The 24,334-nt window shown below is 64.2% G+C and overlaps 2 protein-coding genes and 1 long non-coding RNA gene across 8 annotated transcripts; 1 reads left to right on the top strand and 2 right to left on the bottom strand.

Moving 5' to 3' along the window:
* Positions 1-236: 236 nt before the first annotated feature.
* Positions 237-13,884, bottom strand: DCST1 (DC-STAMP domain containing 1). 5 transcript variants are annotated; one of them, XM_086693156.1, is made up of 16 exons: positions 13,636-13,884; positions 13,176-13,301; positions 13,029-13,103; positions 8,329-8,457; positions 7,969-8,108; positions 7,133-7,349; positions 6,894-7,037; positions 6,231-6,352; positions 5,749-5,906; positions 3,888-3,987; positions 3,665-3,760; positions 3,426-3,552; positions 2,989-3,105; positions 2,458-2,600; positions 2,242-2,355; positions 237-559 (listed from the first exon to the last, which is right to left on the bottom strand). In XM_086693156.1, exons 1-16 carry the CDS (start codon positions 13,691-13,693, stop codon positions 308-310), a joined length of 2,118 nt encoding a protein of 705 aa, XP_086549282.1. In that variant the 5' UTR covers positions 13,694-13,884; the 3' UTR covers positions 237-307. The 5 variants fall into 5 exon arrangements, with proteins under 5 accessions (XP_086549282.1, XP_086549279.1, XP_086549280.1 ...); XM_086693153.1 differs by having other exon boundaries at positions 13,176-13,884; XM_086693154.1 differs by having other exon boundaries at positions 13,029-13,301.
* Positions 13,885-13,924: 40 nt separating this feature from the next.
* Positions 13,925-24,328, top strand: DCST2 (DC-STAMP domain containing 2). 2 transcript variants are annotated; one of them, XM_086693152.1, is made up of 15 exons: positions 13,930-14,251; positions 14,401-14,571; positions 14,775-14,876; positions 15,134-15,331; positions 15,522-15,587; positions 15,993-16,206; positions 16,365-16,522; positions 17,474-17,638; positions 18,420-18,587; positions 18,718-18,818; positions 20,199-20,329; positions 20,656-20,783; positions 21,168-21,261; positions 21,365-21,505; positions 24,114-24,328. In XM_086693152.1, exons 1-15 carry the CDS (start codon positions 14,008-14,010, stop codon positions 24,142-24,144), a joined length of 2,112 nt encoding a protein of 703 aa, XP_086549278.1. In that variant the 5' UTR covers positions 13,930-14,007; the 3' UTR covers positions 24,145-24,328. The 2 variants fall into 2 exon arrangements, with proteins under 2 accessions (XP_086549277.1, XP_086549278.1); XM_086693151.1 differs by having other exon boundaries at positions 13,925-14,251; positions 15,522-16,206.
* LOC147572183 (uncharacterized) lies at positions 17,332-20,895 on the bottom strand. The gene is made up of 3 exons (XR_015245773.1): positions 20,214-20,895; positions 17,851-18,003; positions 17,332-17,613 (listed from the first exon to the last, which is right to left on the bottom strand). It is a non-coding gene; the product is annotated as an uncharacterized LOC147572183 (long non-coding RNA).
* Positions 24,329-24,334: the final 6 nt, after the last annotated feature.

Below are 24,334 nucleotides of genomic sequence, written 5' to 3'. Positions count from 1 at the left end.
GCCCCGCCCCCGCCTGCGACTCCCGCGGGGCCCGCGCGGCTCGGCCCCGCCGCGTTCCCGCTGCTGCGCGGGGTGGGAGCCGAACGAGGCCCGGTCCGACCGGCTTGGGCGGCGCGCCTCCTCCCGGTCCGGGGCCCGACCCCTTCCCAGCAGCTTGGCTGCCCTCCCGCGTCCCGTCGGCGGCCCGGTTCTGCGGGGATCCGGTGGGCGGCTCAGACCCCTGGGAAGCGCAGGCGTCGGGAGTGCAGGGGCTTTTATTAAACGGGGAGGAGCGGGTTGGGGAGGGGGGACAGCGACAGGCGCCCCGTCACTCGGCGTAGGTGGCGTCGTCGTTGCTGTCGCTGTAGGCGGAGGAAGAGAGTTCCTCGCGCGGGGTGCAGGCCGGGCACCGCCGCCGCATGTCGTCCCAGCACGACCGGCAGTACACGGCCGCGCAGTCCGGCGTCGGGCACACGTAGGCCTCGGGCGTCTCGGGAGCCTGGCACACCACGCAGCGCCGGCGCAGCCAGCGGCGCAGGAGCGGGCAGCGGCGGTGCAGGACGTCGGCCAGGTGGTGGCGCTGCCGGGAGCCCGGGGGAGAGAAGGGGTGCGGCGAGCGGGGCCTGGAGGGCAAGGTCGCCATGCAAATGGGCCTAGGGAGCTTCCCTCCCCCCCGCTCGGTGATGGAGACTGGGGGTGCGGCTTCCACTCCCCCAGCTGGGAGCAGCAACAACCATCACCTGTACCTCCCTGTGAACCACCTGATCTGTTCGCGGGGTGGGCTGAGAAGTGAGTCGGACACGTAAGACTCTTACCCCTGTGTTCTCCGCTTTACAGGCCAGAAAGGGGACTCTCGTAAGGGTTATGCGAGTTCCCAAAGGCGCACAGATAGTCAACGGCCAGACCTGGCTGCACGCAGCTGCCCTGATTCCAGATTACAAGCCTGCTTCAGAAGGCTCCCCCCTCTCTCCGCACTATTACCAGGAAATCTCTAGAGGCCACCTTATCAGCTCAGTCTTTGCTCAAGAAGCTGCATGTCAGCGGCAGAACTCCTGGCCTTGGCCTTCAGAGCCTTCCACACTCCGGTCCCTTTCCAGCCTCTGCTCTAACTTACCCCCACTTGAACTTTGCGTCCTCTGGCCAGCCTCCCAGACCAGCCCTGGCCCTTGACATTCCCCTCGGGCTCTGAGACTTCGCACGTTCTGTTCCCCTAGCTTGGGACGAATGCCCTTCTATCTGCCCCTGAGAGTCCAGTTTACTTCCAGACCAGGTCACGGATTCACAGTGCGCTCTGTCTCAGCAGATGCTCATTTAGCCTCCGTGTGTCACGGGGTGGGGGACCTAGGCCCTAGAGGAAAACTTCAGCAAATGTGGTCTCTCACTTCCAAGAGCTCTGTTAGGGCTGGTGAAATAAGGTTGGCTACTTTTTTTTTTTTTTTTAGACAACACGGGTCCTGTACCAAGAAGGGTCACGTGACGACAACATGTGCGAGGGAGTTGCTAGGCGCCTGCTCCATGACAGCGAGGCTCCTCTAACCCTTTCAACAACCAGATGGAGAAGTGGTTCACTGCGTCTTGCAGAAGGGAAACACCAAGGCACAGCTTTTAAGTAAACACCGCAGATCCCGTTGCCATGGTGACGAAGGAACCAGGATTCGAACCCAGGCCCTCTGGCACCAGCACCCCACACCTCACTGCCACTGATCTCTGCACAGGCCTTGCAGATCTGTCCACCCTCTGAGGTCCCTTGAGGACCATGGCCAAGGTCACACAGCTTGATGAGGAAGCGTGGGCTGGAACCTGCTTCTTCTGGCCGTGTGCTCTGTCCTTCCGCCACGTGCCCCTTCATGATGCCTCCCTGACCCCCAGCCCACCTGCCTCCCCACCTCCGGCAGAGGCCCCGAGCTTCTGGTCTGTGACCTCGCAGTAGCATCTGTGGCTTGCCTCGGGTCCCCTGATCCCGGGGAAGCCCCCTTGCTTTCTTCTAGTCAGGCTGTATCAAATCTGATTCCTCCGTTCTGCCTGCGTCCTGATGGCCCACTGAGTGTCTCAGGCTGGCCTGAACGCGGGGGGACAGAGGCAGACTCGGCCCTGAACCCCGGGAGCCGGACGTCCAGGGCCCCTGGTGTGCATCTCGTGGGAACTTGCTGAGCTCTGCAGGCCGGCCCCCCGGGGCTGGACGGAGCGGCGGGGGAAGCCCCTCCCGGGGTCCTCAGAACCACAGGAGACGGCGGTGTGGGGGGGTGGGCAGCCTGGACTTACGGGGGCCCTCTGCCGCTGCGCCCGGCTCACGATGGCAGCCCTTCTCAGCTTCGTAAAGGCCGCCCTCTTCCTCAGCAGGTCATTGTAGAGGAACAGGACCCGCTTCTTCTCTCGCTGGGGTCGGGGGGGGGGGGGTCGTCAGGGGTAGTGACAGCGCGTCCCCTCATGGCGGGGTCGGTCGGCAGGGTGCGGGCCTGTGAGGTGGGGGCGGCGTACCTTGGGGAAGTAGAAGGCCGCGATGACTCTCCGGAGCCGGTAGCCGAAGGCTTGCAGAAGGCACAGACACAGCAGCAGGCCCACGGGGAGCGCGGCCCTCACGTAGGCCCTGGGGTTCAGGCTCACGGGCTGCGGCAGGCAGCCTGGGGCAGGGCCGGGCCGTCACCCCACCGGGACGTGTCTCTGGTGGCCCTGCTCTCCTCCCGCCTGCCCCTCGCCCTGCAAGCTGCACCTGGGACACCGTAGCCACCGGGGTCACGGGGCTATTTGCTCAGCACGGCACGGACAGAGAGAAAGTGTCCATCGTGGGCAGGGCTCTCTGGGGGCGCTGGGACCCTCTGTCCCCAATGCCCTAGCGTCTATGCTCCTCTGACCCCAGGCCGTCATTTCCCAGCTCTCCAAGCCTCCCCTGCTGTTTCCCGCCCTCATCCCTGCAAACCCAGCATGCCTCTCCCATCTCGCCACCTCTCTGCCTTGGGGAGACCCAGGGCCCCCGCCCTCGCCCCCGAGCCGGCGTCCGGCGTGGCTCACGCATGTTGCTGGAGTCCACCGTGGTCTCTGAGGACGTGTTCAGGGCTCCAATGGTTTTCCGAAGAAGCCGGGCCAGCATGGAGTCCCCCCCGACTTTCACCTCCAATTTATGGCTGCCTGAGGCCATGGGGGGGGGGGGTCAGGAAAGGGTTGCGGTTTAGGGGAGGGGCAGGATGGGGACTGGATGTGGGGGGGTTTCAAAGCACAGAAATCTCTGCAGCGCGGGACTTTCCTCCCTTCACTGAACGCTAACCCCTCCCTGTCGCGGATGTAAAGGGGGCCGAGGCCCCCTCCGTCAGATTGCAGGGCTGAGATTTGACCCTGAGATGGCCAGGGAGGGGTGAGACACAGGAGGAGGTGACAACACTGGACCAGGTCAGGTGGGGTGGCTGCGGGGGTGGGGCGGGGGACTTCCCAGGGGCCGGGCGCGGGCTCACTGCGGAAAGAATACTGCAGGAAGGAGTGATGGCGGATGGTGTTGAAGACGGAGTAGAGAGCCCGGTCCAGGCCGCACAGCACCAGCAGCAGCAGCAGGACGGGCAGGGTCTCTGCGAGCTCCCTCACCTGCCCGAGGACAGGAGCAGCAGGCCTGGAGCCCTCCCGGGTGCCCCTGCCCTCCGCCCCACGCGGCCGGCGCCCGCGGTCAGGTCCACGGGCCGCCCCACGCCACCCTCACCACGTTTCTCGTCTCCGAGGCCTGCATGAAGGGACTGCAGGGGAAGATGACGGTTTTCTCCTCGGCTCTGCGGAGCGGCAGCAAAGTCCGCTTGCCCTGGACACAACGTCCACACGGTGACGGACACCAGGGCCCTCCCTCTTCTGCCCTCCGCCCCCCCTGGAGCGCGAGGCCACACGGCGCACACGGCAGGGCACCCTGGGTCAGGGCTGCGCCCACTCACCAACTTCTTCCTGCGTTCGTCGATCTGGCAAAAGTAGGTGCTGATGTAGATGTTGTCAAAGCGGATGTCCCCGTTATAGCTGTCCACGTAGGAGAAGGACCTGGGCACGGGGACGGTTCCATGTCGTCCTCGCCCACCCCCAACCACGGGCTTCCCGGACGCTCGCTCATTCAACGGGGCACCCCGCACGCGCCGAGCGCCGCTTACGTCCTAGGCGGAGACAGGCCCTGCCTCCCGGCAGCCTGCAGCCCAGGGCCAGGCAGGCAGGCACACAAGCGAGAAGACAAGGGGGGTCGTGTACGAGGCCGGGAAGGGAGGCTTCCCGGCCGCGGATCCGGCAGGGTGGATCTCAAGCAGCGGGAACAGCGGGAGCAAAGGCACCGGGGCGTGAAGCCCCTCAAGGCTGCAGAACTGCCCGCCATCGTGACGGACTCCCGCTTTCATCTCGGCAGAACCTCTCCTGGAGGTCACTTCGAGCAAAACTCACTTCCCACCTACTTCCCTTCTCCCCACCACACCCTTGAGTAAGGCAGTGTTTTCCGTGTGCCCGAGGCTCCCTCTCCCCTGAGGATGCTCCAAAGTCCCACGTGATGTTTCAGTTTACTAAGGACAAAAAGTTATTGGAGACGTGTTTGAAACTGAGTTACATGACGTAAGCCCTGCAGACTGGGAATCCCGAGTTCCAGTGCTCGTGGTTCGGGACCCGTGGAAACCCTGTTCCTGCCTCTAAGGGACAAAGAGGAGAAATGCAAGGCCAGCCCGCGAGCGCCCCCTTGTGGAGAGACCGAGCGCTGCCGGGCGCGCCTGAACCTGCCCCGCCCGCTCCCCGCTGCCCCTTAGCCGGTGACCTCACCGGGTGGAAAGCCTGGAGGCGGGACTCTCTGTGCCTCCTTCCTTCCCTCCCCAAGCCGGCGCGGGACCCGGTGCCCCTCGCCTCTTCCTGCCTCCGTCTCGGGCCAGCTTCCTGCCACGCCCCACTCCCCCGCCAGGCTCCCTAACCTCTGACCCACCTTGGCCTCCCAGCCTCCGGCCCGCAGGGCTTTCCAGACTCTTCCGGCCATGGCCACTTCAGCCCAGGCCGCAAGCCCAGCCTTGCCCTCCGCACCCCAAAGATGCCAGGACCCTTGCCCAAGAGAATCAGCTATGGCAGGGGCACGCACTCAGCTCCCACCGGGTCCCCAAGCCGGTCCCGAGTGCGGCCCTCGGACGGTCCATGCTTCTTGGGTGCCTCCCTCTCTTGCCTCCCCTAGACCGTGAGCATCTTGAGGGCGGGAAGATGGTTCCTTCATGTCTGTCTCCCCACAGGGCCCTCGGCTCGCTCAGGACCCCTGCCCCTCAGCTGCCCCACAGCCGGGGGGACAATGGAGCAGGAGCCCCTGTGGCCGCCCCTGACGGCCCCTGCCCGTCTCGGGCATGTGAGGGGCGGTGATAGGAGACAGAGGGTCCAGAGGTCGCCAGGGAAACAGAGTGAGGCCCAGGACGGCCCAGCTGGACGCCAGGCTGGGTGGGGTTGAGGACTTTGGTCCAAATGTTGGGAAAGTCGCTGCCAACGCGGCAGGCGGGAGAAAATGAAAGCAGGATTGGATGATAAAAATGGACAAAGTCGGAGCCAAGGGGAATGTGAAGGGCAAGAGAAAAATCAAAAGTCAAAGCTAAAAGTAAAAAAGTCCGCGCTGGGATGAAGGCCGAAGGAGGCAGATAAATGAAGACGCCTCCCTTTCAAGGTGTGGGAACGCGGGCCACGTGTCCCTGACCAAAAGCCCGCGTTTCCTCTGACTCTGCGTCATCAGCGGCTGCCACTGTACCCAAAGGCGACGCGGAGGGCCCGCGGGGGCCCCACCCGAGCCGGCGCGGCGCTCACGCGTGCAGGACGAGCAGGAAGGTGCAGGACAGCAGCACACGCAGCAGCCCCAGGGTCCACCCCAGCTGGGCCTCCTGGCGGCGGACGAGGTCCCGCAGCTCGGCGCTCACGTGCTCCCAGCTCGTGTTGAGGCCCAGCACCGCCACCTGCTTCTCTTCCTGGGGGGCGTGGGGGCGCAGGCGGCCGGATGTCCCCCCCCCCCCCGCCGCCCACTGGGGGGGCAGCTCTTCCCAGGACCCTCCTGCTGCTCGCCATCCCCCACCCCCACCCCCGCGACCCCCCCCCCCCCCCCCCCCCCCCCCCGCCCTGCTCCCCTGCGTCAGCTGGGAGCTGCCGCCCTCCCCTCTCGCACCTGGCGTCCCAGCACAGACACCTGTCCCCTTGTCCTCTCCCTCCCTCCTGGGCCTCGTCAGGGCCCTGTGTCCTCTCCCTCCTCCCTAGCTCCCCCCACCCCCAGCCCCCAGGCCCCGCCTGCCTCCTACCTTGAGGTCAATAGTGGCTGAAAATTCCCCGTCCAGGTCGCGGACAGACTGGTTGAGGGAATCGTAGGTCTGCCCGAAGTTGCCCTCCACTGGGATGCGACTGCGGCACCAAACTTCCATCGCTGCCGGCCGGACAGCCAGGACAGCGGCGGTCAGGGGCCGCGCTCCCCCCCCCCCCACCTCCCCGCTGCGGCCCCTCCCTGCAGCCTGCCTGTCTCTCCGCACCGCACCGAGTCTTTCCCCTCCCCCCTCTCCTCGAGCCCCCTTCCCGGACGAGGCCTCGTTTCTCCCCCGGTTTTCTTACCTGTTTATAACCATGCCAACCATGAATAATGACAGCCAACATTTATGAGAAAATTCCTGTGTCAGCCCTGTTACTAGCTTCCCGTGTGTTGCCCCTCAAGCCCTCAGAAACCCCTGACGGGGTAGGTACTCTTATTACCCCTGCCTTTCAGATGAAGAGACGAAACTCGAGCCTCCTATGCATATAAACCGGGTCCCACCGCCAGTCAGGGGAGGGGGCCGGGCTGCATCCCCCCCATGTCACTGTGCTGACCCCTGGCAATGCCACAGTGGGGGGGGGGGGCGGGCGGGGCGCTGGTGTCCCCCTCCCCTTGCTACTCTGCTGACCCCTGGCTGACCCCTGGCTGACCCCTGGCTGACCCCTGGCGATACTGCAGAAGAACTTGAACTTCATGGGCAGGCAGAGCAGGTGGTTGAGCAGCGGGACCCGGACGCGCTCCATGCACCGCTCGTGCTTTTGGTCGAACCAGCGGCGGCAGCTGAGCATGGCCCGGTCCACCACGTCTGTGGGAGGGGGCCAGGGTGCCTGAGGCCCCCACCCCTCGCCCCCCCCCCCGGCCCCGGCCCCGGCCCCCCGCCCGCACCCCTGCGCCCCTCACAGGAACAGCGCAGCCTGGTTTTCAGCTCGTACATCTTCTGTGTGGAGAGACGGCGCCCGGAAGGCGGGGCTCGGTGGGTCCCCACGCCTCGGGCCGTCCCCTCTGGGCTCTCGGCGTCCTCGGGGCTGTAGCCCATCTCGCTGTTCACCTGGGCATCCAGGTCCTCGAAGGCCTTGGAGAGGTTCTGCGTCTCGGCTTTCAGTGAAACTTTGCTGCCCTGGGGTTGGAAGGTGAGGAAGAAGAGGTCACACCGACCCCCCTGCCCCCTCCTCCCCCCACCCCCCCCCACCCCCGCCAAGTTCTGGCTCCGCCCTCGGGCCCTCGGGGAGTCCTGAGACAGCCCCTCACCCTATGCTCCACTGTCCCACCAGGCACCTCCTCTCTGCCCCCTCCCGGCTCTCCAGGCCCTTGGACTTCACCCTTCACACTAACTTCCCAGGCCACTCTGCCATCTCAATGTCCCCGGTCCCCAGCGTCCCCGCGGTCAGCCGGTCTCCCCAACTCCTCAACCCTCCAACCCCTGCAACCCCAGCGTCCGGCCCGAAGCTTCCTGACTCCTCCAGGCCAAGGCCACCGGTTTCCTGACATTCAGGTTCAGCTGCTCAGAGCCCCGCCCACCCAGGTGTTTGGAGATGGGGGGGGCACGTCCCATGACTGGGGGCGGGGGCATTCCTGGCGTTTAGTGCCCAGGGCACATCCTGCCATGTTTGAGGACAGTCCTGCAAAAACTGCCGGGGATGCCCGGCTGGGAAACAGTCTGGGGGTCACAGCTCCCAGTGCAGGTGTGGGAGCCCCCGGGGGAGAGGGGCCCAGGCCCTGCCGCGCAGGGTGCTGACCAGCAGGCCCTTGAACACCGCGCGCAGTGGGGCGGTGGAGACGCGCCAGGCCGCTCTCGTGTTGTTGATCTGCAGCTCCACCGTGCAGCCCAGCGAGGCCACCACCTCGTTGAGGTTGTGCCGCAGATTGGCCGCGGGTCCTGGGGGAAGACGGCACAGGGGGTCTCCCTCCGCAGCTAGGCCGCTTTCAGAAGGTCCCCTCAGCTCCTGCTCGGCATACGGGGGCCACCTGCTGGAGCCGTGCAGGGATGGGGCCCAGAAGCCAGTGAGAGGTCATCTCATCAACACCGGACTGTTTTTCCTGTGTAAACTAAGGAGGCCTGGAGATGTGGAGGGACTCTCTCAGGGGCACGCACTCACCCTCATAGATGGCAGCCAAGGCGTACCCCAGCACAAACAGCCTGCCCTCTTTGCCCAGCATCTTGGGTACCAGCAGGAGGCTGGCACAGCGGATGTGAGGGGAGGTCCCCCAGCCCACGGCCCCCAAGCCTGTCAGGAGAGAGCGGCAGGTGGTGAGGCAGAGTGAAGATGCCCCCTGGCCCACCACCAGGCTTACCGGAGCACCGCCCCCCCCCCCCCAGCTTCTTTCTAGAACCATCACCGTACTGCCTTTGCCCCCATTTACACGGACTCTAATAGGCCTTCGAGGCCACTCATTCATTCATTCATTCATTCATTCAACAGCCTTGTACAGAGCTTAGCTGCGGCGGGCTCTGGAAGGGCTTGGAGAGACGCGGGAGGTTGAGAAGCCATGGTCACTGACTGACTGTGTGCAGGAGGGTGTGTTTGTGTTTGGGAAGGGGGCGAGCACTTGTCATTTCCAGGCTGGACTCCCACAGGCCCTACGTGCTGAGGGAGCGGGGAAAGCAAGAGAACAATTCTGGCAACAGTCCCCGGTCCTCACAGCCACCCCAGGACTCCCCGTGCCCTGAGCCCTCCCACACCCACCACCTCCACCCCTAATTTTAGCCCTGAGTCATGGCCCTGCCGGTCTGTGTTCGCGCTTCTGAGTGTCTCCCTATGGTCTCTGCAAGGAGACAGTGAGCTCCTCGGAGCTCGTCATGCAGGGAGACAGACGGCCGGGTGGACAGATGACTACCCTCGAGCGCTCAGTGCACGGGAGGCGTCGCGGGAGCTGAGGGAGTGGGGGTTTCTGTGGGGAGGAGGGTGGGGCTGGGAGGGCCGGGCAGAGCAGATGATGTGTCAGCTGGGGCTGAAGGTGAGTAAGTGTCGTTAGGGGGCAGGACAGCATTCCAGGCCAAAGGAACAGCGTGAGCTGGTCAGGGGACCTAGAAGCTTCCTGTGAAATAGTGTTTGCCCCTGACGCCAAAGCGAATCCTAAGTCCCTGCACTTCCCCCTGTGTCCCCCGCCCTCGTAGGGACCCCCTTGCCTCTGGCTGGGGCCAACCGGTCCCGACGTCCCCCTCTCTCACTAGCCTGTCCCCCAGTGCTCATGAGGCAGCCAGAGTGACCTTGTCAACACAAACCTGATCGTGTTCCTTCTCTGCCTCAAACCACCCACTGGCTTTCTCCCATGCTTGGGATCCAACCCATAATGTAACGTGGCCCGTAACGTGGCCCGTGGACCCTCTGACCTGGCCCCCGCCTAGCTTCGGACCTTCACCCACTTCACTGACCCACACAGGCCTGTTGCTGGTCCCAGAATCCGCCAGGCAGCACCGCCTCTGAGCCATGGAACCCGCCCCCCCCAACCCCACCAGGGCCCTGCTCCCCCCTCCCCACCAGGCCGGCTCCCCCAGTCACACAGGTGTGCCCCGAGCAGCGAGTCGCGCCCCTTGCCACGTTCCTTCTCACGCAACCTGAGTTCGGTTCAAGGGCAACAGCCCCCGGGGGTGAATGTGGATCTGTGTAGCCCCGTCGTGGTACAATGGGACACGGGAAGGGGTTTGTTCTGTGGTCTTGGCCTCTGGACAAAGACTCAAACGGAGGATGGTTGTTGACAAGTCGCTGCCCTGCATTCCGAAGAGAGCCCCACGGGGCTGTGGGTGTCCTCCCTGGGCGTCCACAAGGGAAAAACTGGTCTCTGGCCCTCTACCAACCAGAATATACAAAGACAAGACCAGAAACCAGAATTTTCTGGAAGGGGAGGGGAGAGGCGCTCCGTCTGTGCCAAGTGAGAGACCCCACGGGGCCCCTGCAGAGATGGGGCAGAGGGAGGCGGCCTCCGCTGAACCCCAGCACCTGGAGCACAGAGGGGGAGGAGAGGTGACCACAGTGCCGGCAGGCCTCCCTCCGGGGGACGTGGGGGACCACGACTTGGGAGCCACGCTTGGTCGTCATCGAGGCAGGGCAAGGACGTGTGCATTTTCTCTGGGACAAGGGGGCATTTTCGGGGGCAGAGAGACCCAAGGGACCCTCACAGAAGAGGCCGGGGGGCAGGAGCTGCAGACGTCGGCCAAACAGAACTGCTCTGAGCAGGAACACGGGACCTCCCAGGTCCACACGGAGCCTCCAGAGATGCCCTGAAAGGCCCCTGAAGTGGGACAGCCTGCCAGCCAGGGCAGAGGGCCCCGCACAGCACTGAGGACGGCGAGCTTGAGGCCCTTTCCCTCAAATCCCTTCTGACATCAGAAGAAGCAGAAGAGGAAGGAGGTGGGGAAAAAAATACAAGGCAGGCCCCCCCCTCCACCGTGGGACCCCCATCCCCCATCCGCAGGGGGTGGGCAGGGGGCGGGGGGAGGGCTGGAGAAGGGGTTGGGGAGCGAGGGGGGAGGGGACTGGAGGTTAGGGGCCGGGAGGTGAAGGAGACAGGGAACAGGGGACTGGGGATTGAGGACAGGGAGCTGGGGGTTGGGGTGGGAGACAGGGGGTGAGGGGGCAAGGGGCAGGGGGCGGAGAGGTGGGGGGGACACGGGACATGGGGCAGGGGACTGGGGGTTGGGGGCAGGGAGGTCGGGGGGCAGGGGGCAGGGGGTGGGAGGTGGGGGGCATGGGGATGGGGGCAGGGGGTCGGGGGCAAGGGGGACAGGGGGCACGGGACATGGGGCAGGGGACAGGAGGCTGGGGACAGGGGTTTGGGGGCAGGGGACTGGGGGTGGGAGGTGGGGGGCAGGGGACTGGGGGTTGGGGACAAGGGGTGAGGGGGGCAGGGGTGCAAGTGGGGAAGAGGCTGGAGAATGCAGCAAGGGGACCTTTGGTGTAGACTGGCTCGGACCTTTCAAACCCTAGAAACAGTCACAATGATGTGAGCAGGTCTTGTAAATGAGAACAAGCAGCAAGCAAGGGTCCTTGGGAAAGGCCATCAGTGGGGGCTGTGGTCAGAGAAGGAGCCGCTCCCTCTGGCCCCACACAGGTCAGGTGGCTCTGGTCAGAGAACCGTCTGGGGAGGCCGGCTGGGGGTCCAGGAATGTCTTCCTCCTCCTTACGGGAGACATGAAGAAGGAATGTTCTGGTCTTGTGACATTGTCGTATAAAGACGAGATGCCTGGATTTGCCGCGGCCAATTCATAACCCGAGGCGGAATGGTCGCCAGGCCCAAGATGGCGGAGACACATGCAAAAATGCTCAACATCACTCATCGTCTGGGAAATACACATCAAAACCACACTGAGATGCCACCTCACCCCTGTCAGAATGGCTAACTTGAACAACTCAGGCAACAACACATGTTGGTGAGGATGCGGAGAAAGAGGATGTCTTGTTGCATTGTTGGTGGGAATGCAAGCTGGTGCAGCCACTCTGGAAAACAGGATGGAGGTTCCTCAAAAAAAAACCTAAAAATAGAACTACCCCACGACCCAGCAATTGCACTATCAGGCATTTCTCCACGGGATACAGGTGGGCTGTTTCGAAGGGACACACGCACCCCCACGTTTACAGCAGCGCTATCGACAACAGCCAAAGGACGGAAAGAGCCCAAATGTCCATCGATGATAGATGAGTGGATAAAGAAGATGTGATACACACACACACACACACACACACACACACACACACACACACACTGGAGTATTACTCGGCAATCAAAAAGAATGAAATCTTGCCATTTGCAGCTACGTGGATGGAACTGGAGGCTATTATTAGTGAAATTAGCTAAGTGAAATTAGTCAGAGAAAGACAAAAATCATAGGACTTCACTCATATGAGGACTGTAAGAGCCAAAACAGAGGAACATAAGGGAAGGGAAACAAAAAGAATATAAAAACAGGGAGGGGGACAAAACAGAAGAGACTCATAAATACGGAGAACAAACTGAGGGTTGCTGGAGGGGTGGTGGGAGGGGGGATGGGCTAAACGGGGGAGGGGCACTAAGGAGTCTACTCCTGAAATCACTGTAGCACCGTATGCTAACTAACTTGGAGGTAAATTAAAAAATAAACAATAGAATTAAAAAACAAAGATGGTGGAGAAACCAGGCAAGAGGAACCTGGGTCCTTGGGGGGCTGACCCAGCTGCTGAATTATCCAGACTCCAAACACCACTCGACCTGGAAACCTGTTGTTACCTGAGATAACCAACTTTCTCTGTGGTTAAAGCACTTGCAGGTGGGTTTTCTGTTCCTGCAGCCTGGCCCCTCTCGACATGAGCCCCCCCACGGCAGTGTCGCCTCCGAGAAGCCTTCCCTGACTACTCAGGCCGGCGCCGCCCCAGCCACTTTCCTCCCAAACCCCCAGCTTCCTCTCTTCACGCCCTTGTCACCATCAGAAATGCTCTTACTCAGTGTTCCTTTACTGCCTAACTGTCCCCACCTGAGGCTCGCGGACCTTGTTCACTGCTGAAGCTTCGTGGGGACTCAGTGAGTGCTGACTGACTGAACGAACGAACGAACGAACGGAGGGGCAGGACACAAGGCCAGAGAGGTCAGAAGAGACGGGTGTGAACTGCATCATGTAACACGCAGTCCTTTCCGGTTGGGAAGGGCCCCTAGACGACAAGACTGGGTCCTCCTCTTCTCCCTGAATCTCCCTGCAAAGTCCGGGAGGGGGCTGGGGCCACAGGGACACTTGGGGACAGAAGAAACAAGATGGGACTCCCTCCTAGGACTCTCCAGGCCTGTCCCCCCAGCCTCCAAAGCCTCCCTGTCCTCAGCCAGCACTAACCCACCAGGCTGTACAATGTCACCACCTTCTGATCCTCATAGATGTTCATGGGGTTCACCAGGAGCTGAAAGAGACCTACGAGTGCACGGGTCAAGTCGAAGGTCAGAAGATGGGTCCCACCCCTGCCCCGGGGGGGCCCACACTCACCCATGGCCAGGAGCCCTCCAGTGCCTGCCCCCAGCAGGAAAGCAGTGACCGGAAACTCTCCGGGCTGGCGCTTCAGGAAACGGCCACAGGGGGCCGGCAGCCCCCAGTTCAGGAGCCTCTGAACGGCTGCGGGGTCAAGTACGTTAGCCCGGCAGGGCCAAGGGCCCACTCTTCTGGCTGGGACGCGCTTCATCAGGGTTAGGGGCCTGCGGGGGGAGAGGCTGGGGGACCTGCAGGAACCTGGGGCCTCCTGGAGGAGGCGGGGGGGGGGGGCCTGAGGAAGCAGGGCAGAGGTGAGGGAGAGAAGAGGAGAGGGCATGGCTGGAGGGGGGGGGCCGCTGGGTGAGAGGGGTGGACGCTGGGGGACCCACGGTGGGGGAAGGGGGGGCGGGAGACACTGGACGGATGCCTGGGGGCTGGGAGGCCCTGGGGAAGGGCAGGGTCTCTGGGACTGACTCACTGGTGTGGGGGAGCTTCCTCTGCCCTGTGGCTCCATCCCGATGAGGTGTGATGACCATGAGTCTGCACCCGCTCTCGTCCCTCCGCTCCGGCCCCTCCGCTCCGGCCCCTCTGCCGCGCCCACAGCCTGTCTGGTCTGTGTCTCTCGCCCCTCTGCTCTGAGACTTGGGGCAGGAGATTCGAGACCTCCCTCCCCCTCCCCAGTCCTGCAGCTGGGTAAGGCCCTCCAGCACAGGTGTGGTACAAGCCTCAGGACCTTAGAATGTGGGGCCTCGGAACCTTAGAATGTGGGGAGGGATTCCGGGAGCCCGGAAGAGCCCCAGAACCCCGCGGGCGTCTCCTGGAAACAGGCACACGTTTGGACCCGACGGCCATGGCCCCCGTGGGGGCCGAGGAGCCGAGCACGTCGCGGGCCGTGGTCCGCAGCGTGGGGGGTTTCGCCCTGGGCTTGTCCTTGGCCACGGCCTACGGGCTCCTGGAGTTGCTGGTGGAAGAACACAGCCCCTGGGCCTGCCTCGTGGGCACCCTCACTCTGGCCGCCTTCCTCGGCCTGGGCATGGGCTTCTCCCGCCAGGTCCGGGTCACCGTCCTCCTGCTGCTGCCCCAGGCCTTCTCCAGTGAGCGAGGCACCCAGGGGGAGGGGCAGGAGGGATCCTGGGGGAGGGGGAGGCTCGAGGGAAATATTCTGGAGGCTTCCTTGAGAGGCTTGCAGATGCTGCCGCCTGCAAGGCTGGAGTCCTGTTTCTGATGGAGCCGTCTCCCCCAGAGCAGGGCCGGGCCCTGTTGATGGTGGCTGCCTTTGGGCTGGTGCTGCAAGGGCCTTGTGCCAACACCCTGCACAACTTCACTCAGGCCAGCAAGGCCGTGGCCTGCGGGGCAGAGCTGGCCCTGAACCAGACCGCCGAAGCGCTGGAACGGGCCAAGCGGCCCCTCGTCAGTAAGGCCCCCCGCGGCCCCTCGGTCTTGTGTCTCTGGCTCCACTCCTCTCTGCTGGGGCCCTGACTTCGGGACGCCCAGTTAGACCCCTGACCTCACTCACTGGGCGACTCCACCGGGATTCCCAGACCCGCCTCCCGCCCGCTCCCTACCGGGGGCCGGTGGTGAGGGCCGCCCCACAGTGCCCCTGCCCCTGCCTCTCAGGTGCCCTGAACAAGATTAAGGCCATTGCCCAGAAGGCCAAAGAGGTGGCTGACCGGGTTCGCAAGTTCTTTCGGTCGATCATGGACGGCGTGAAGCACGTAGGTCAGCACATTCGAATGTCTGTTTGGGGGGCGGGGGTCAAAACGCACCCTGTCTCTTCACCCCTGCCCCCGCCCGGGGCCTTTCGGGCCCCTCCCTGACTAGTCCCCAGTGGGTACAGCACAGCCGGGCCCCTGACCACAGGCGTCTCCTGCTCCGGGGGCTGTCCCGGAGCCCCCCGGCCCCCTGGGGGGACGCTGCAGCCGCCCCCCCCCCCCCGGCTCCCGCCAGCCGCGTGCCAGCCCCGCAGCCGTCCCCAGCCAGGGCACTGCGGAACGTGTGGTACTGGCTCCTTCACATCGGGGACGTGTGCAACGCCGAGCTGGGCAACCCTTACGTGAAGTGCGCGCGGGTCTTCGACGGCGCCAAGGACAGCTGCATGAGGACCGTACCGCGAGCCTATCACCTGTGCTTCGTGCTCACGCCCTTCAAGCTGGTGCTGTGCGGACTGGCCAGCGGTGAGAGAGAGCCCAGGCTTGCCGCCAGGGGAGGCGGGGCGGGGGGGGGGGGCCGGGAGGAGCCAGAGGGGACCAGCCTGGAGGTCAGTAGGAAAGGTGGGAAGCCAGAGGCCTCTGTGCGCAGTAGTTCCCCGGGGAGGAGGGGCCGCGCATCTTCCCCCCCCCCCCACACTCAGTCTCCGGGTCTCAGTGGTCCAGGTGTTCTGCATCATCCCCGAGTACATCCAGCCCTTCTTGCGCAAGACCATCGGCCCCCGTGAGTGTCCCCCCTGCCCCCGGCCGCCCCAGGGGGTGCTCCTGGGGCAGTCCCCTCCTTGCTCGGGCCCGCTCCTGGCCCAGAATGAGAACGCAGGGGCCGGAAGGAAAGGACCCCAGGAAGTTACCCAGGAAAGGGAGGCCCAGCAAGAGGGAGGTGCACCACCCCAAGCTGGACGTCAGAGCAGGACCCGGGAGGGGATCGGGGCCCCCCCCCCGCCCACCCCAGGGCATCGGGTGGCACTGGAGTCAGGCTGCCACGGGGATAGGGGACAGCACGGACTGCGGAGGCCCCTCCCCAGTCCACACTGGGTCCCAGCGCGGGGGCCCGGCTGGCCCGCGAGCCATGCCAGGCCCTGGTCTCCCGACTCCTGGCTCACGGCCCTGCGGCACCTGCCGGCCCCAGCTGTGAGGCACTTGATCAACCGGGTGCGTCAGGAGTTTGAGTTCAACGTCACGGCCACCCACCACTTCTCTGTGGATCTCAACGCCTCCCGGAGCCTGTCCCAGGTGGCCCTGGACCTGCAGGAAGCCGTCGGCGTGAAGCTGCACCGCATCCGAGAGGCCCTGGCCCTGATGGGCTACACCGCGCCCCTGCTGCTCCCGCTGCTCTACCTCCAGTGAGGGGCTGGGGGGCTCCAGCGGCCGGGGCTCGGCTCGTCCGGCGGCCTTCAGGGGGGCCGGGGTCGGGGGGCCGCCCGGGAGGTGCGGGGCGGGAGGGCGGCGCCCAGCGGAGTCTGGGCTGGGGTGCTGAGGGGCCTCGCGGACACTCCCCCAGAGCCCTGTGTTACCGGTACCGTTACCTGAACTGGCTGGGTTTCGACAACATCTACATTACCAGCCGATTTCTGCTCATGGAAGACGTCCGCTCCAGGGCGGGCCTGCCCACGGTGCTGCCGCTCAGCGCCCACGAGGCCCAACACTACATCCAGCCCGGTGAGGGCCCCGGGATCTGCAGACGGGGACACCGAGCCGGCCCGACCCTAAGCCCCACACACGGCACTGCGTCCGAAAGGGGAAGGTCCCTGCACGCAGACGCGTGACGAGGGGGCCGGTGCCTCTGGGAGCACCTGACGTCCGGACAGAGGGCAGGGGTGGGGAGTGGACACCAGCCGAGGGAAGGGAGGCTTTGGGGGTGAGGCCGGAAGTGCAAATGTGCTAATATGGAGATGCCGCCTGGGAGGAAAGGGCCAGGGACCCCCAGGAGGGCGGGTTCCTGAAGACTTGGAAGGGCCCAGGCCCGGAAGCTAAGCTGCTACGTCACAGCCCCCCACCACGACCCCCCACCGCCACTTCCAGCCCTGGCCCAGGGGTCCCCACAGCTTCTACACCTTCCAGATCAACCAACGGGCCCACTCGGTGGGGGCAGGAGCCCTCCCCAGGAGGGAGCTCTCTCCCCCCAGGGCTGGAGTCTGGGGGTGAGGGGACGGGGGTCTGGGAGTCCAGGACTGAGGGAACGGGGGTCTGGGAGTCCAGGGCTGAGGGGACGGGGGGCTGGAGTCCAGGACTGAGGGGACAGGGGGGCTGGGAGTCCGGGACTGAGGGGACAGGGGGGCTGGGAGTCCGGGACTGAGGGGACAGGGGGTCTGGGAGTCCAGGGCTGAGGGGACGGGGGGCTGGAGTCCAGGACTGAGGGGACAGGGGGGCTGGGAGTCCGGGACTGAGGGGACAGGGGGTCTGGGAGTCCAGGGCTGAGGGGACGGGGGGCTGGAGTCCAGGACTGAGGGGACAGGGGGGCTGGAGTCCGGGACTGAGGGGACGGGGGGCTGGGAGTTCAGGGGTGAGGGGACGGGACAGGGGGCTGGAGTCTGGGGGTGAGGGGACGGGCGGCTGGAGTCCCGTGGTGAGGGGACGCGGTGGCACCCTCCTGCCCGCCCTCCCACCCAGGTTCCGTCTTCCTGTCCCGGTGGGAGCGGGTGTTCTATATCCTGGCAGTCTTCGACCTGGCCCGGTACCTCCTCCTCGTGTTCCTCCTGGTGTTCCTGGACTACGCCGTCTTCTGGGTGCTGGACCTGGCTCGGCACCAGCTGCAGGGGGAGATCGTGGCCCGCAGTGAGCGCCTGAGCCTCCCCCTGCCCCCCTGGCCGGCATCCTCCCGTCCCCCCCGGCCCCAGGGGACGATGCCCCGAAGTCCCCAAGTCACTGTGACTCATCAGCCCCTGGCTTCGCCCCTCTTCCAACTCTGTCCTCTGCCCGGTGACCCCTGTGTCCTGTTCGTGGTTATACCATAACAGAGTAGTTAGCAACACCGGGTCTGGACTCACACTGGCCTGGGCTCCGCCGTCCCAGCTCTGCCCTCCGCGAGGTGCTGACCTGAGGCCAGTGGCTCGGCCTCGCAGAGCCGGGGCACGGCAGCCCCTCGGGGGTACGTGACCCCACGCGTGTTGGGGTCGGGTGGGCCGCTGACTGAGAGCACGCTGTAAACCACAGAATATAATTAATCTGATCCTGCATCTGCCAACGGAGAAAATAAAAACAACAAAAAAGCCCCAAACGATCAATAGAGCACTCAGCCCCGTGGCTGCAACAGTCAGCACTTAGCAAACGCTTTGCAACGAACGCTTCTGGAGAGTGGAGAGTCGTGGGGGCCGGGGAGGGACTCGGTGACCATCCAGGCCGTCTCACGTGGGGGAGCGGGGCAGTTCGGGGCCCTGGAGCCAGTCCTCCTCGGTGCTCGGGGCTGAGGTTAGGCCCAGCATTGTCAGAGGCCCCTGGCTGGGGGCAGGAGGCCTGTCTGCTGTCCCCCCCCCCCAGCGCACGTGGCCTTTTCCTCACGGGAGAGAGGGGGCAGGGACACGGGCCTGCGGGCCCTCACAGGGCACCTCTGTGCCAGGCCCCGTGGCAGTGTCCATAACCGTGGAGGGTCCCGGCTATGCTGGGAAGATCTATCGTGACCTGGTGTCAGCGTTTGACGTCCTGCAGCAGAGCAACATCAGCGTCTTGTCCCCGCGCTGCGTCCTGCGCCCCTCGGAGCCTGACGCCACGGGTTACGTCGTCATCGGTATCGGCCACACGGGGGGGAGGGGGCTGGGGGGGTGCCCTCGGGCGGGGAGGGGGAGCAGACAGCATTCAGGGCACGAGGGGCACCCTGTGCCCAGGGACAGCAGCTCAGCGGGACTGCGTGCCCCCAGGCATCATGTACGGCCTGTGCTTCTTCGTCACGCTGTGTGGCAACTACGTCAGCAGGCTGCGGCGGGTCATATGTGCCTGGTACTACCCGTCCCGGGAGCAGGTGAGGGGCCCACAGCCGCCCCGCCCCCACCCCGCGCGCCAAGTGCGCGCTGTCTCGGTGGGGGGAGCTTCGAGTCCTTCCGCAGTCCCAGCCCTCTCTCCTCCGGCGGAACCCCCACAGCGCCTCACCTGGACTGTTGGCCTCTGGGCCCAGATGGGGTTGAGGGACGGGGGCGTCCTTGGGCAGGGCTCTCTGAGGCCGAGCTTGTCTCCGAAGTTTTGTGAATGACTGGGGGGGGGGGGGGGGGGGGGGGCGGGGCCGTGCTGGGGCGTGAATGGCCGCCGGCCACCTGCTCACTCATTTGCGAACCATTTGTTGGCATCTAGCGTAGGCCGGTCACCGTGCTGCCCCACGGTCGCCAAGATGCAGTCTGGAGCGCCGGCCGCGAACAAGATGCTACACTTAAAAGTGTTTTTAGGGGTGTCTGGCTGGCTGTCCGGGAGCCTGCGACTCTTGAACTCGGGGTGTGAGTTCGAGCCCCGTGATCTCCCGGTTCGGGAGTTTGAGCCCTGCATCAGGCTCTCCACTGTCAGCGCTGAACCTGCTTTGGATTCCCCTGTCTCCCTGTCTCTGCCCCTCCCCTGCTTGTGCTCTCTCTCTCTCTCTCTCAAAGATAAAAATTAAAACCATTGGGGCACCTGGGTGGCTCAGTCGGTTAAGTGTCAGACTCTTGGTTTCAGCTCAGGTCGTGATTTCGTGGTTTGTGGATTTGAGCTCCACATCGGGCTCTGTGTTGACAGCTCGGAGCCTGCTTGGGATTCTCTCTCCCCCACTCTCTGCCCCTCGCCAGACTGCGCTCTGCCTCTCTCAAAATAAACAAATAAAAACTTTAAAAAATTTAAAAAAAATAAAAAAATCTCCTTAAAAAACATTTAAAAATTAAAACAAAGAAAATCTTTTTTAAATTTTTTAAAATTTTCTTTAATTTTTTTAATTTATCTTTTTATTTTTGAGAGAGACAGAGACAGAATGAGAGGGCGTTAGGGGCAGAGAGAGAGGGAGACACGGAATCCGAAGCTGGCTCCAGGCTCCGAGCGGTCAGCACAGAGCCCGCCCGACACCGGGCTCGAACCCACGAGCTGTGAGATCATGACCGGAGCCGAAGTCAGTCGCCCAACTGACTGAGCCACCCAGGCGGCCCCCAAGAAAGAAAATGTTTAAAAAAAGAGAGAGAATGTTTTATTAGGGAATGAGTGAATCTATCAGTGGTATGAAAACCCAGAGGAGAGAGTAGGACACTGCTCCCGGGATGTGCAGAGGCCCCCAAAGGAAGAGGCCAAACCTAGAGGGATAGGAGCTGGACAGAGGGCAGACGGCATTCCCATTCCCGGCACATGAAACAGGCTCAGGGAGCTCCCACCCCGGCCTCCCCTCCACCAGGAGAGGATCTCTTACCTGTACAACGTACTTCTGAGCCGCCGAACCAGTCTGTCGGCTGCCTTGCACCGAGCAGTGAGGCGGCGGGCGGCCGACCTGGGCCACACGAGTGTCCTGCGGATGCTGGCCAGGCGGTGAGCCCACTGTCCTTCCTTCCAGGGGCGGGGCAAGAGGGGACAGAAAAAGAGCCAGAGGTCAGAACGGATCACAGTCTTTCCCGGGCGTCCAGGGGTTTGGTTGAAGAGGGTGCCCGTTCCGCGCCATCCGTGCAGAGACGAGAATTCGGGCTGAGAATTCTGGGCGGGGTGGGGGGGGGCGGTGGCCTGAAGGGAGGAGGAGGGCGGGACACAGAGGCCGCGGCTACGGTCAGAGGGATGGAGGTCAGGCTGCGGGCAGGCCTACCCTCGGAGGGAGGCGGTGGCTGTGGGGCCACCCGCTCAGTGTCTGGGACCCCCCACAGATGCTCCTGTCTGGCTCCGGTGGTCGCCCACCTCTGGCAGGAGCAGGGTTACTGCCTGGGCTGTGGGCAGGGCCATGACCAGGAGGACACGGAGACCTTTGTGTCCTGCGCTACCCCTGGCTGCCCAGGTAAGAGTCCTGGGGTGCAAGCGTCTCCCTGCTGGGGCTCACCACGGCCGTGGGACGAGTGACAATCCCCTGTGGTCCTTCCCTCGTGGACCCTTCCTGGAACTGCCCTCTCGAGCCGCCCCCCCCGCCCCCCACCCGTCATTACCACGCGTGTTCTCGTGGACGGAAAACCACGGGGAGCCCGCTGTCTCTCCTGCCTTGACTCTCCTGGTGGTAACGGAATTTACGGAATTTATGCCAGAGTGGCACTGTAGCCATTCCCCCCCCCCCACACACACAGGCACCATGCCAAGGACCCTCCCCCCTCCCCCCAGGCTGGAGGCTGGGGGCTCGGGGTGGGGGGAGGGGCTCCCAGTCACCTCCTTCCCTTCCCCCCTTTCCCAGGTCTCTTCTGCTCCACCTGCTTTCGTCTCCTGGACAACGCCTGCTCCGTGTGTGCATCTCCCCTGTCCCACCAGGGGGACCTGGACCCCGAGCTGTGAGTCTCCAGCTTGACGGGGCGGCCGGAGTCTGTGGGGTTGGGGGGGGGGGCACCACCCTCCCCCGGAACCTCTGTGGGCCGTGACGGGAGGCTTCTCCAGGGACTCCAGTGACGAGGAGGGCCCCCGGCGATGGCTGGCCGCAGCCCGGAGACAGGACCCCGAGCAGGAGTGGTTACTGAGGCAACAGCTGCAGGAAACGCTGGGCAGGACCCTCCCTTCGGGGTCCAGCCCTGAGGTCAGGTGAGGGGCGGTGAGCCGGGCATGGGGCCTGGGAGGCCTGGGCCTGTCCTGTCACATCTGCCAAGGGCTTCTCCGGTGCGGGCCCTCTGCTGGAGCTGGAGGCAGAGGCGAGGGGAGAGGGCAGGGAGGGAAGGAGGTTTGCCCCGTGCCCGTTCTGTGGCAGCGGCGTGCCCTGGAGGAGTCCGCCAAACTGGGGGAGAGACATCGACCGACCGTATGAGTGAGGGCAGCCCCGAGGGGCCCCAGCTCAGGAGGGGCTCAGGGCAGGGCGGACAGCAGGAACAGCAGGGCGGCTTGGGGATGGGGTCGTATTGATGGAGGCTGCAGGGGAGAGGTGAAAAAGAGGTGGGCTGGGGCACCCTGGGGGTCTGCTGGGCTGACTGGCGGAGGGCAGCATTTCAGGGGAGGCCGGGGTGAGCCTGGAGAACGTGAGCTGTTTTGGGGAGGGAGGCAGGGCCGGAGCGGGGCTGTGTGTGTCTGTCGGGTGAAGTCAGAGGCCGCCGCGGGGAGATGAGCTGGGAAGTCAAGGGTGGAGAGCTGGCTGAGCGCCTTCCTCACCATCTGAAGGTCCCTCGGTCGGATAGGGACACGTTCATAGTTGTCCTTTAAGACAATAAGCTAAGAAGGCAGCGAGAAGTTGGTGTGGCCTCAGGACGGAGGTGCCGAGGGTGGCAGGGGTTTGTGCTTGGGGCCGGCGGTGCTGGCGGACGAACAGGTTGTGGGGGAGGAAGAACGGCTGGGTTGGAGAACTTTGGGGTATCTGGAGGGAGGCCAGCTGGAGACGCCCAGGGGCCAGCGAGAAAAGGCCTGGGCTCTGGGCCTGTGGCGCCAGGGTTGACTTTCCGGCTGCGGCAGAGGCGGGTGAGGGCGGGGCAGGGGCTCAGGGGCTCAGACACAAACCAAGCAGGGGAGAGGCTGGAGGACACAGAGGGCCAAGCACAGTAATTCCATGAGATGGGTGAGGAGGAGGAGGCCGAAGCCTGGCCAGTGGATCTGGTGGCTGACAGGTCACCGCCGTGACCGCTTGTGGGAACATTTTCTGTGGTCCCGGGAAAGCCAGACCATAATGAGCTGAAGGGCGATAGGTAGACAAGACTCGGAAACAAAGGGTACGTGGCTCTGTATCACAATTGCGAGAAGCTTGATAATTTTAAATATAACTGCTCTAGTTAAAAAAGGGAAGCCGGATGCCGAAGAGGGGGGCAGTCCTCACACAGCAGGGGTAGGGCTCGCGGGGCCAACGCTGAAGATTTTCTTTCCCCGAGGATGGGGGCGCTGGGCCTTTAGGAGGAGAAAGAGGGGGCACCGGAGAAGTGGGGTGTAGGCCAGGTGGACCGGGTGGCCTTGGTCAGGGCGGCGGCGCACCTGTGGCAGGAGGGGGACGGGCGTGTTCCTCTGAGCAGGGCTGGCTGGCGGGAAGGCGGGGGGCGGTCAGATGTAAGGGAGCCCTGCTGAGACAGCATGTAAGGGGCTGGGAGCAGAATAAAGGTTCCAAGGAGCGGGTACCAGAGGTCAAAACACCTGCCTTGGGAGTGTGCAGAGGCCGGCTGGGAGGGTAAGGGATTTCCAGGCAGCGTAAAAGGCCCAGATGATGCTGAAAACCACAGCCTATAATGACGGACTCCAGTATGCTTGGTTATGTGGGTTTCTCTGGGAAAAGTGGTCCCACGGACAGGAATTGAACAGGGTTGAAGGCTCTTTCTGGGTGGGGAAGAGGACAAGACGAGGAGAGAGCTGGGGTGTCTTCAGTAAGAGTGCCGCTACCGGCCTTGGGGCGGCAGAGAAGGGGCTGATGCCAGGGGGACGTCCGGGGTCTATGTGTCCGTCAGGTGTTAAGGAGCAGGGTTAGTGGCCGGGAGGGACACAGAGAATAGGTCATGGCCAGGGAGGAATTCTGGGATGAATCCAGAGGGCAGCCAAAGTTCGGGGGTGTCCCAGTGGAGGCAGAGGCAAAGGTCTTTATGGCCGTGGAGGTCAGAGGTCAAGGACTGAAATGCCAGAGAGGTGGGTGAGTCCCCAGCGAGGAGGCTGGGGGCCACACAAGCAGCTAGAAGCTGGTACAGGCAGCCTGGGTGGGGTGGGGCAGGTGACTGGGGAGACAGTGGCAGCCCCTGTCGGTGGCGGGGGGGGGGGAAGGGGGGAGAGCAGGTGCCACCAGAGGCCGGGGTGCAGCGGCCGGGTGCCAGCAGGGTTTGGGAAAGACAGGCAGTCTCCTCCACCCGGGAGGGCTGCGTAAGGAAAGGGTGCGGTGGGCACAGGCTGGCACAAATGGGGCAGGGGGAGCAGTGATGAGCTGGGGTGGGGGGGTGAAGCTTTGGTTTCAGAGGCTCCCGAGGGGCTCACTGCAGTTAAGAGCTGGGTCTGGGTCGTGGGAACGGGGAAGCCACGAGTGGGTGGGTACAGCTCCGAGGTCACTACCGGTTCTGCCCTAACTGGCCATGCGACCTTGGCAAGGGACTGCCCACTGGCCCGTGAGCGCCAGCCTAAAACGGGGACCTGCCTGCCGGCGTCTGGAGGAGCAGCAGGAGTAAATACTGAACCACAGGGCGGGGACGCACCTGTGGAAACAGCACTGGTGACCAAGCTGCTCCCCCGCTCTCCTCGCTAGTGACCTGGACGAGGAGAAGGGGCCCCCGTAGAGGTCTCAGAGGACAGAGGACACAGATGCAGGGGCCCCACCTGAGAGGATTCCCACACCCCCTCAGCCCGAGGGCACCCAGAGCGGCCCTTCTCCGGCTTCAGAACCCCAGCCCCTCCGTCTCTCACCTCCCTCCCCTCCTGATGCCTCCTAGCTAACTCCCAAATAAAGGACCCGAAGGCAGACACGAG

The sequence above is a fragment of the Puma concolor genome, chromosome E4 (genome assembly GCF_028749965.1).
Source record: "Puma concolor isolate L17-30 chromosome E4, mPumCon1.1.hap2, whole genome shotgun sequence".
Classification (NCBI taxonomy): Eukaryota; Metazoa; Chordata; class Mammalia; order Carnivora; family Felidae; genus Puma; species Puma concolor.
This window is presented reverse-complemented; position numbering and strand designations above follow the sequence as displayed.

What these genes read in the sequence shown, in the direction of transcription:
- DCST1 (XM_086693153.1), bottom strand. Translation starts at nt 13,671, where the DNA reads ATGGAGCCACAGGGCAGAGGAAGCTCCCCCACACCAGTGAGTCAGTCC. An exon ending in GACATTGTACAGCCTGGTGG is followed by an intron (nt 8,458 to 13,028) that starts GTTAGTGCTGGC and finishes CTCTCCTGACAG; the next exon opens with GCTTGGGGGCCGTGGGCTGG. An exon ending in CGCAGCGGCAGAGGGCCCCC is followed by an intron (nt 560 to 2,241) that starts GTAAGTCCAGGC and finishes GGCTCCCGGCAG; the next exon opens with CGCCACCACCTGGCCGACGT.
- DCST2 (XM_086693151.1), top strand. Translation starts at nt 14,008, where the DNA reads ATGGCCCCCGTGGGGGCCGAGGAGCCGAGCACGTCGCGGGCCGTGGTC. An exon ending in ACTACCCGTCCCGGGAGCAG is followed by an intron (nt 18,819 to 20,198) that starts GTGAGGGGCCCA and finishes CCCCTCCACCAG; the next exon opens with GAGAGGATCTCTTACCTGTA. An exon ending in GGGGACCTGGACCCCGAGCT is followed by an intron (nt 21,262 to 21,364) that starts GTGAGTCTCCAG and finishes AGGCTTCTCCAG; the next exon opens with GGACTCCAGTGACGAGGAGG.